Consider the following 10,669-nt stretch of genomic DNA (forward strand, 5'->3'; position numbering starts at 1 on the left):
GGGTTTATAATTCACTAAATAGAACCGGTACATAAGATCCATTCATTTCATGTAAACAGCTAAACTGTTTGCCTGTATATTATGTTTTGGATTCATATTTTTGTTGATTCACTAAAAAGAACTGGTTCATAAGAGTCATTGATTCGTGTATTAACACTGTTTTATCATGATCTAGCCTTTATGATGAAACTATAAGCAATAACTTAAAACCTTCTTGATTTTTTTTCTTAATAAATGATTAAAAGGATAACTCATCCCCAAAACATAAAAATTCTATCATCATTTATATATAAGACTTGCGCTCATCTTTGAAACACAAATAAAAATATTCTTTAATGAAACCCAACAGATTTCTGTCTCTCGATTGAAAGTCTACAGAACCAAAACGTTGATGCTTCAAAAAGTTCATTGTTAATGTAATCCATCTGAATTGAGCAGTTCAAGCCTAAACTTGGATTAAACTTTTTGATTCATATGGATTACTTGTATATACTTGTGTACAATATATTTTTGTACTTTTTAATGCATGATTGCATGGACTTTCAAAGGATTGGACAGAAAGGATGAGAGAATATAAAAAAAAAAATGTCCTCATTTGTGTTCTGAAGATGAACTAAAGTCTTATGGGTTTGGAACGACATGAGTGTGAGTAATTGATGACAGAGTTTTCATTTCTGGGTGAACTAACCAAGGTGAAATAGCTTTTCTCAGTCTAGTAAAAGACAGCTCCCTGCCTGCTCATTTCAGCTCGTATGCTGAGGGGCCAGACTCAGCGGTGGAGAGCAGAGAGAATGCCTACGCACAGCTGGAGCTCAGGACGCTGGAGCAGGCCCTGCTGGCTACCTGTGTGGGCAGCCTCTCTGAACTCAGTAAGTCACAAGCTTTTCAATTCATATTCATCTCTTTTTGAAGGACTGTGACAATGTTTTGCATATTATAAGTTTAATCAAATAAATAAATGCTTGTTGCCACATGAATGAAAATCATAAGAAATGAGCAATTCTGGTTCCGGTAACTCAAGGGTTCCAGTGATGGTTCTTTTAGAACTGTAAAAGACAAATAATTTTGTATTTAGAATAGTGCTGTCAAACGATTAATCGCGATTAATCGTGATTAATCGCATCCAAAATAAAAGTTTTTGTTTACATAATATATGTATGTGTACTGTGTATATTTATTATGTATATATAAATACATACATTGTTAATGTAATCCATCTGAATTGAGCAGTTCAAGCCTAAACTTGGATTAAACTTTTTGATTCATATGGATTACTTGTATATACTTGTGTACAATATATTTTTGTACTTTTTAATGCATGATTGCATGGACTTTCAAAGGATTGGACAGAAAGGATGAGAGAATATAAAAAAAAAAATGTCCTCATTTGTGTTCTGAAGATGAACTAAAGTCTTATGGGTTTGGAACGACATGAGTGTGAGTAATTGATGACAGAGTTTTCATTTCTGGGTGAACTAACCAAGGTGAAATAGCTTTTCTCAGTCTAGTAAAAGACAGCAGTTCTCTTTAAGAATTAGGTCACCCATAAGGCACTTTTCTTCTTCTTGCTAAAACGTTTAATGTTATAAACACCGTTATTGTCAGTTTTTCATTTCAGTCTATTACTGTCTAGTGAAATGTTATTTTTGCATGAGTGTTTGTACATGGTAAGACAGAGAGAGACATCTGTACATTTTAAGTGCCGTTCGTCTAACAACTCGGCCTAGGGGTGTGTGAGCGCCTGAGCTGTGGGCGGTTTGTTTACGCAGCAGACCACAGTTCAGGATGAGGCAGGGGGGCCGCTGCTTGCATTCACCAGAGAGGGAAACACACTCTCCCTTAGGGGACCAGCAACACTCCTGCAGTTGTTTTGCTGGTACAAGAGCACCTTCTGTTTGGGTCAGAGGAGTAAAAAGCACCTTCTTTATACTTTTTGATTGCAGACACTCAAGCAATCGTAAAGCAGCCCTTGTTTAACAACTAAGGAGCACAAGTGTTCATTAAGGACCATTTAGACCATATGTGATTGATTGCTTAGATTGTTTCCCACACCTTTCTTTCTTTCATTCACATATTATTCATTCACATATTAGCTGTTATTTAAAGATTATCCACCAATAACCAAGTACAAAAGCAGTGAATTTCCATTCAAGGATGAAATGATGTATCTCTGCTGTCGCTGTGTTCTCTCAGTCTCATTTCTTTCCTCTATGATGCTTTTCACATATGGAGGACAGTGTCCACTGTCTTTACTGTAGCCCTCTCTGACTTTAAGGAGTAAGTCTTTGGCCTGTCCTCATCATATCTTCTCTTGCTTTGGGGAACAGCTTGTGTCTGGATTTCTGCATCGAGAGGCAAAAACAGCAGATTTAAAGCCCCTCGGAGTAATCAGGATGAGGCAGGGGGGCCGCTGCTTGCATTCACCAGAGAGGGAAACACACTCTCCCTTAGGGGACCAGCAACACTCCTGCAGTTGTTTTGCTGGTACAAGAGCACCTTCTGTTTGGGTCAGAGGAGTAAAAAGCACCTTCTTTATACTTTTTGATTGCAGACACTCAAGCAATCGTAAAGCAGCCCTTGTTTAACAACTAAGGAGCACAAGTGTTCATTAAGGACCATTTAGACCATATGTGATTGATTGCTTAGATTGTTTCCCACACCTTTCTTTCTTTCATTCACATATTATTCATTCACATATTAGCTGTTATTTAAAGATTATCCACCAATAACCAAGTACAAAAGCAGTGAATTTCCATTCAAGGATGAAATGATGTATCTCTGCTGTCGCTGTGTTCTCTCAGTCTCATTTCTTTCCTCTATGATGCTTTTCACATATGGAGGACAGTGTCCACTGTCTTTACTGTAGCCCTCTCTGACTTTAAGGAGTAAGTCTTTGGCCTGTCCTCATCATATCTTCTCTTGCTTTGGGGAACAGCTTGTGTCTGGATTTCTGCATCGAGAGGCAAAAACAGCAGATTTAAAGCCCCTCGGAGTAATTTAGAATAAAGCTCTTAGACATTTGAGTTTATCTGAACCATCTACCATTTCCACATTTGGACATAAAACAGATGGGTCTGAAGATATATTTTACTGTGTTGAAATATACTTTGTGTTGTGTGTTGTCAGCACTTTAAAAGAAAATGACACAATTGTGCTTGGCTGCACAGCTACTGTCTTTAGTTTATGGGGTTGAACTGGAAACACAGATGGTTTTTCTATATCAGCAGCACACTGTGATTTTGGCATTTGTCTGCTTTCAGAACTAAAGGCATTTATTGCAAGTTATTTGAATTCCATTATTTTTCTGCAGGCTATTTTTGCTTATATGTGTCTCGAAAGAAAGTATTTGACAATATGAGATATTTTATATCATTTGTGCTTTAAATGTGTGTGTATGTGTCCTCTAGGTGACTTGGTCTCACGTGCAATGCACCATATGCAGCGTTTAGTTTCAGCAAGTCCCAGTCTTAGTCCTGGACGTCCTTTCTGCCTGCAGCCCATCTCCTGGTCTCCAGATGCTCTTCACACACTCTATTACTACCTATGCAGTCCACAGATGGAGTCTCTGGAGAACCCCAACCTTGAGCCACCCAGGATAGCCCTTAGCAAAGAAAGGTGAGATTAATGGGCCAAAACCTCATAAAGAGCCTTAAACTTTTATTTATTTATTTACTTCCTTTTGTTTTTTTTTGTTTTTTAAAGGAAATTAATACTTTAATAGAAATAAATTGATAAAAAGTGACAGTAAAGACATTTACGATATAATGTTACAAAGGCTTTTTGGAAACAAATGCTGTTGTTTTAAATGTTTTTTTTTATATATAATCCTAAATAATTGTATCATGGTTTGCACAAACATATTAAGCAGCACAACTGTTTTCAACATTGATAATAATAAGAAATGTTTCTTGAGCAGCAAATCAGCATATTAAAATGATTTCTGAAGCATCATATGACACTGAAGACTAGAGTAATGGCTGTTGAAAATTCAGCTTTGCCATCACATGAGTAAGAAAATTATTAGAAACAGCAATAATATTTTACTGTATTACTGTTTTTACACTATGTTTGATCAAATAAATGCAGACTTGGTGAGCATTTCTTTCAAAAGTAAAAAAAAACCTTACCGACTCTAAACATTTGAAAGGTATTATATTAGATTTCTATGCAGTACAGCACTTGTGAAAGCAAAGAAGATATAATGAATGAATATGTTTTTTTGGAGTGCAATTCTTATAGATTCATTTATCCAGTCTTCTTCTTCTAGTGTTCTATCAGTAGTGATATCTTCTTTGAAATGAACTTTCCCCTCTATAGATTATAGAAATGCTTTGAATTTTACATTAGGTCTGTTCTAGTAAGATGAGGCGACTTTACTCTGTGTGGAAACCTTGCTCTGCATTCACGTCAGATAAGGAATACTAATGTTTTTAGCTGGTGGACAGTTATGGTTGTGAGCAGGCTTCACAATCACTGCACTCCTGGCACAGATACTTGAGAAGAAGAAAACCGTAGAGGATTCGTTCTGTAATATCACACTGATTTGAATTCCAGCGACACGGCATGTCTGTTGAAGACGGCAGATGCTGTTATACAAATTGTGATTAAGAATGAAGTGCCAGGCTTGTTTGTGGTAATGAAAGGCAGGATTGAAAGAGGCTGTGGCGAGCCAAATTCAGCAGCCTTTGTAATTATACTGTCCTCATTTCTCTCTGCTCCAGTTTTATGCCATTTTTGATCTGCCCTGACCTTTTTTGGAGTGTTTGAGTGTTTGCATTTTGGCAAGAAGAAAGTGAGAGATGCTGGTAACTAACTGAGTAATACTATGTCTCTCTCAGGCCTTTTCCTCTTCTTCCTCCTCTGATGGAGTGGATGCGAGTCTCTATGGTGCATGCGGAGCATCGACGGAGCCTGTTAGTGGACAGTGATGATGTCAGACAGACTGCCCGACAGCTACTTCCTGGACTGGACTGTGAACCTCGACAGCTCAAGTAAGATGTTCCTGGAGCTCAGTACTGACAAATGGTACATTGAATGTGCTTTGGATAAAAGCATAACTGTAAATGAAGAAAAAGAAGAAGAAAATATACACATACTGCAGCAACATGTCTAAAATTTCCGCTTCTCTCAACATTTTCCTAATTAACTTTTCGCTTTGGCTCTCCATCTGTCAGAATATTTTGCCAAGTTATTGCTGTATTTTTTATTCACCATTTTTTTTATGTAATCAGCTCTAGATTCACTCTCTCCTTTTCTATTTCTCAGGCCAGAGTGCTGTTTCACCTCCTTTAAACGTCTAGATTCAAAGGCTGCCGCAGACAAGTTTAATCTGGATCTTGGTTTCCGGATGCTCAACTGTGGCCGCACTGATCTGATTGGCCAGGCTATCCAGCTTCTGGGCCCGGATGGGGTGAACACAATGGATGACCAGGTGAACCTATTTAACTTTTGAATTATGACACAATAAAAATGGATGACTTAAATGTATAGTCATCCAAAAATAAAAATTCTGTCATCATTTATCACTCTCAGGTTGTTCCAAACCTGTATGATTTACACAAAAGAAGATATTTTGAAGAATGTCGGTAACCAGTTGACAAACATTTTTTTTTTTTTTTTCATACGTCAATTGTTTGGTTACCAACATTCTTCAGAATATCTTCTTTTGTGTTCAATGGAAGAAAGAAACTCATACAGGTTTGGAACAAAGTGAGGGGGTGTAATGTATGACAGAATTTTCATTTTTGGGTGAACTGTCCCTTTAACAGAATTATGCAGTTATGCAGTAATGTATATTTAACAAAGTGTTTTTTGGTGAAGTATGTTTAACCCTCTTTCTCTCTCTCTGTGGGTGTGTAGGGCATGACTCCTCTGATGTACGCCTGCTCAGCAGGGGACGAGGCTCTAGTGCACATGCTCATTGATGCTGGTGCAAACTTGGATGTAGCGGTAATGCCACTGTACTCGTTCAGCCACATTATATGTCTTTTTTACCTATTTATCTATACCAGGGTGTCCAGTCCTGCAGTGGAAATGTCCATTAATCCTGTAGACCTTGATTAGCTAGTCCAGGTGTGTTTAATTAGGACTGGAACTACACTCTGCAGGATATTGGCTTTGTTGAATGAATGGTTTATTGTAGTATAATACTCACACATAGGCAGAAGCATTTTGGTGGTTTACTAAGAAATACATATGTTTTGTTTTGTTTTGAACTTTGTTTTTCTTTTCAGGTGCCCAACTGTTCACCAAAACATCCCTCTGTCCATCCTGAGAGCCGCAGCTGGGTGGCCCTTACCTTTGCTGTGCTGCATGGACACATATCTGTAGTGCAGGTGAACATGCACACTAGTTACAGTACATGTACAGTACTATTACTTCATGTAGTGGTTCAAGAATAGTGTATGTATTTACTGTCATACATTCATTTTAAATATGACTTACAAAATAAGGCATGTTCTACTGTATATTGACATTACAAACTGTCATTGGAGGACTATCATGTTAAATGAACTTTGGTTGCCTTTCCAGCTCCTGTTAGATGTGGGAGCAGATGTGGAGGGCACAGCCCTGAGAAACGGCCACCAAAGCTCAGCAGAAACACCTCTCCAGCTGGCATCAGCCGCAGGTGGGGAAAAAACAGTGCAAAGTCATCCTTAACGTGCTTTCTTTTAAAGAGTTATGTTTGAATGTATTCTTAACACAGAAAACTATAGCAGAGGCTATTTTCACCCTGGCACAAATAGTGGCAGATACTATTTGCAATGTAAATATAAAATAGTATACACTAGCCTACTATTCAAAGTTTTGAGATCAGTTAGTGAAAGAAATCAATATTAGGAAATCAATAAGAATCCATTCAGTTGATCAAAAGTGACAGTAAAGAGATTTATAATTTTCTAAGTAATATAATGTTATATTTCCATTTCAAATAAATGCTGTTCCTTTGATATTTCAGTGTAACAAATATCTTGAAAAAAATTATCATGGTTTCCACAAAAATATTAATTTTACTGGTGTGTGTGTGTTCAGGTAACTACGAGATGGTTAGTCTGCTGTTGTCCCGTGGCGCTGACCCAATGCTGCGGGTGCATCTGACATCCTCACTCTATGAGGGCATGAACTGCTTCAGTCACGCTGCAGCGCATGGACACAGGTACTGACCCCTCAACGACACAGACACATGCACTGATCAAGATTGAATTAGGCTATTATGTATTGAATATTGTCTGTTCCTCCAGGAATGTGTTGAGGAAGCTCTTGAGTCAGCCCCAGTGGCTGCAGGAAGACGTGCTTTCTCTGGAGGAGATCCTGGCAGAGGGAGTAGAGGAGCAGGAGAAACAGGAAATGAAGGATGGAGCAAATGCAAAGTCTGTCTGCACTCCACGGCTGTGTAAAGCCCGCATCAGAGCGCTGCAGGAAGCCAGCCTTCACAGCGCTGAGCACGGATATCTGGACGTCACCATGGAGCTCAGAGCACTGGGTACACATCTGACTCATTTACAGTAAATGAAAGAAAATGGACAACAAATTGAATTAGATATGCATAAACAGTGAGATATTTTTGGCATGTGCATAGCAAAGTGTATAAAAGTCGATGAGTACAGGCTCAGTCAAGGCTTAAAGAGAGATTATTAATAAACCACTGGTAAGATTAACCTGCTATTTTTAGGCACTAAACAGTGGTTCTCAACTAAGGTAACAACTACTACCAACTTTTTTCACCATTAGAGCACAAGCACCGGCAGTTTTAGAAGTAATAGATTAGTTGTGTAATCTGTTGTTCAATGTTTAAAGTGTTTTAAGAAGCTTCTTGTTCTCTCTCAGGAGTGCCTTGGAAGCTGCACGTATGGCTAGAGTCAGTGCACAGTGCCCAGCTCCAGTCCAGGACTGAACTCACACTTTCTCTCCTTAAAGACTTCACCACTATTGGGGATGAAAAATACTGCGAGGAGCTGCTCTCAGAGGGCCTTCCACTCCTCTTCTCCATTTTTAAAACTAGCAAGGTGTGCTTAAAATCCATCACCATCATGTGAATGCTTGAAGAATCGTCAGCCAAGTGAAATATTGTACTTGAAATGTCTGTGTGTTCTTTTCTTTAATACAGAGTAAGGATATCCGTAAGCAGCTGGCAGTCATCTTCAGCCACTGTGTTTGCTCTACAGCCGCCCCGTGTATTCTGGCAGTAAAGGACACACCTACAGCTCAGCTGGGTAATGCAGATCACCACACACCATACTTTACCTATGTACACTATTATTCAAAAGTTTTGGGTATATATATATATATATATATATACAGGTGCATCTCAATAAATTAGATATAGTACATATAGTATAGTACACATATCAGTGGTGTGTGGTGGTGTTCTGAAATGAGGGGGCAAATCCTCAGTTTTTTTCTTTCTTTTATGTAAATTCAAATGTAAATGTAAAATACAATTCCATTTTATATTTTTACATTAAGTGTAATCAATATTCTATTTAAAGCCAAGTATGAATCTTATTAAGTTAGTGTTTATAAGCATTTTACATTTATTCCAAAATAATATATTGTTTAACAATTTAAACAATATATTTCATTTGTGAACTTATGTTTAACTATTCTTTTTATAGTTAACTATTTTAGAATTTTTCGGATAATCAGCCATCAACGCTTGGTAAATATTGATCACAAACACGGAGATTTAATTTAAATTTCACCAAGCTGATTACTCACTAAAAACTCCCACAAATAATGTTTTCATGCGATTTTAAGTCTTATTTTGACGTAAACAAAGTGGTTATATTTAAGTCTCAGAGTTGTTTACTTACTTTTTTTAATTCATCTTCCCATTAACGCCATTATATTTTTGTTCAGTCATTATGTTTATTCAGACTGATTTGCGAAAGTGGAACGCGCACGAACACAAGAGGCAGGATTTATTGTATGAACCAATCACAGCCAAACATAACCAGTCATATCTAATCATATCGTGTTGGAGGCATTGCCTCCTCTCAAATTACTTTTCTCCATTCATTCTTAGTTACCCCCACCAAACTCACTGCACACTTAAGGGGGTCTGTCTGTGGTTAAAACTCGAGCTCAGGGGAGGCAAGAAAAACACGCTGTAACTTTACCTGCTGGTGTCGCTGTTGGACAATGTTTCTTTAGAAAAACGACTGATTTATAAATTTTTTAATGTTATATTTTGTAATATTGGCATATTGTTTTATTTTTGTACTACAATTTTCTTTTCCATTCAATATTTTGAGGAGCACTGCCTCCTCGGAGGAAACACTTTTGAAAAATTCTGCCCATCCTTGCTAAATAAGAGTATTCCATGCTGTCATACAATAAGTACTAGTAACTTCTCACTATATGCAATTCAGCATCAAAAAGACTATGATTGTTAATATGTACCATGTCACCCTCACAGATGCTCATTTTCTGAATAACACAGAGATGTCTGATGTGATATTTGTGGTGGAGGGAAGGCCGTTTTATGCCCACAGAGTTCTGCTCATGTCTGCTTCACAGAGGTGGGTATCTTACTCAGACTGATTTGAATGTAATGCCATATAATCAGTTATGTGATTGGTTATGTTTTATATATGCTCCTCATGTTTCATATAAGGTTCAGAGACTTACTGAGTCTCTACAGGAGTAATGGCACATCAGACCACATGGCTATTGAAATCACTGACATAAAATACAGCACGTTCCAGGTAATCAGCAAACCTCAGCCTGAACATACACAAGACAAACATATATGATGTAATGCCATTAAAATAGCTTGTAAATGTTTATTTCAGATGATGATGGCACATCTTTACTGTGGAGGAGCAGAATGTTTAGACGTGTCTGTGTCTGATTTGCTGGAGGTAAAAAAGACATGGATAGGCTATATAGTACAGTACTGTTAACTATATTTCTGTAATCAAATTTAAGGAGTTGGCATAAAGCAGTCAACTTAAAGGGATAGTTCACCCAAAAATGAAAATTTGATGTTTATCTGCTTACCCCCAGGGCATCCAAGATGTAGGTGACTTTGTTTCTTCAGTAGAACACATATGATGATTTTTAACTCCAACCGTTGCAGTCTATCTGTCTTATAATGCATGGCAATGGTAACAAAATCTATGAGAGTAAAAAAAACATGCACAGACAAATCCAAATTAAACCCTACGGCTCGTGACGACACATTGATGTCCTAAGACACGAAACGATCGGTTTGTGCCAGAAACCGAACAGTATTTATATCTTATTTTACCTCTAATACACCACTATGTCCAACTATCTTTGGGCGCACGCACGGCATCCGGTGCGTGAGGTGTGTACGCGCTCTGGCGTAGTTTACGCAAGCGCCGGAAGTGATCTCTCGCGCGTATACGTCACTCATTGTTTACACAGTGCACAGTCATTGTAGGTACGACGGCTAATCAAAATGGTACTTACTTGCGCTTATCCGGATTGTTCAAACCGACTTAAAACTAAAAGATTACGTTCTCTCACGTGACTTTGGTGACTTTCCACGTATTCCCAACTTCTGAGCCTGCTCGCCTGAAGTTATGGTTGATTGCTCTTCGGCTGGATATCAACACACCCATTAACGTAAACTACACCAGAGCGCGTACACACCTCACGCACCAGATGCCGTGCGCGTGCCCAAAGACAGTTGGACATAGTG

The 10,669-nt window shown here is 38.1% G+C and overlaps 1 protein-coding gene across 1 annotated transcript in view; it reads left to right on the forward strand.

Annotated features, from left to right (window-relative positions):
* Window positions 1-733: 733 nt before the first annotated feature.
* LOC107730260 (ankyrin repeat and BTB/POZ domain-containing protein 2-like) overlaps window positions 734-10,669 on the forward strand; it is an 11,146-nt gene continuing 1,210 nt past the window's right edge. Inside the window, exons 1-14 of the mRNA XM_016541038.1 lie at window positions 734-869; window positions 3,408-3,615; window positions 4,839-4,991; window positions 5,266-5,431; window positions 5,860-5,949; window positions 6,234-6,335; window positions 6,532-6,628; window positions 7,033-7,156; window positions 7,242-7,483; window positions 7,828-8,006; window positions 8,108-8,213; window positions 9,419-9,521; window positions 9,617-9,707; window positions 9,795-9,863. Coding sequence (XP_016396524.1) covers window positions 3,428-3,615; window positions 4,839-4,991; window positions 5,266-5,431; window positions 5,860-5,949; window positions 6,234-6,335; window positions 6,532-6,628; window positions 7,033-7,156; window positions 7,242-7,483; window positions 7,828-8,006; window positions 8,108-8,213; window positions 9,419-9,521; window positions 9,617-9,707; window positions 9,795-9,863 — 1,710 coding nt within the window. The 5' untranslated portion in view covers window positions 734-869; window positions 3,408-3,427. The remainder of the gene's footprint in view (window positions 870-3,407; window positions 3,616-4,838; window positions 4,992-5,265; window positions 5,432-5,859; window positions 5,950-6,233; window positions 6,336-6,531; window positions 6,629-7,032; window positions 7,157-7,241; window positions 7,484-7,827; window positions 8,007-8,107; window positions 8,214-9,418; window positions 9,522-9,616; window positions 9,708-9,794; window positions 9,864-10,669) is intronic.

This window comes from Sinocyclocheilus rhinocerous, unplaced genomic scaffold, assembly GCF_001515625.1.
Source record: "Sinocyclocheilus rhinocerous isolate Xijiao unplaced genomic scaffold, SAMN03320098_v1.1 scaffold368, whole genome shotgun sequence".
Taxonomy (NCBI): Eukaryota; Metazoa; Chordata; class Actinopteri; order Cypriniformes; family Cyprinidae; genus Sinocyclocheilus; species Sinocyclocheilus rhinocerous.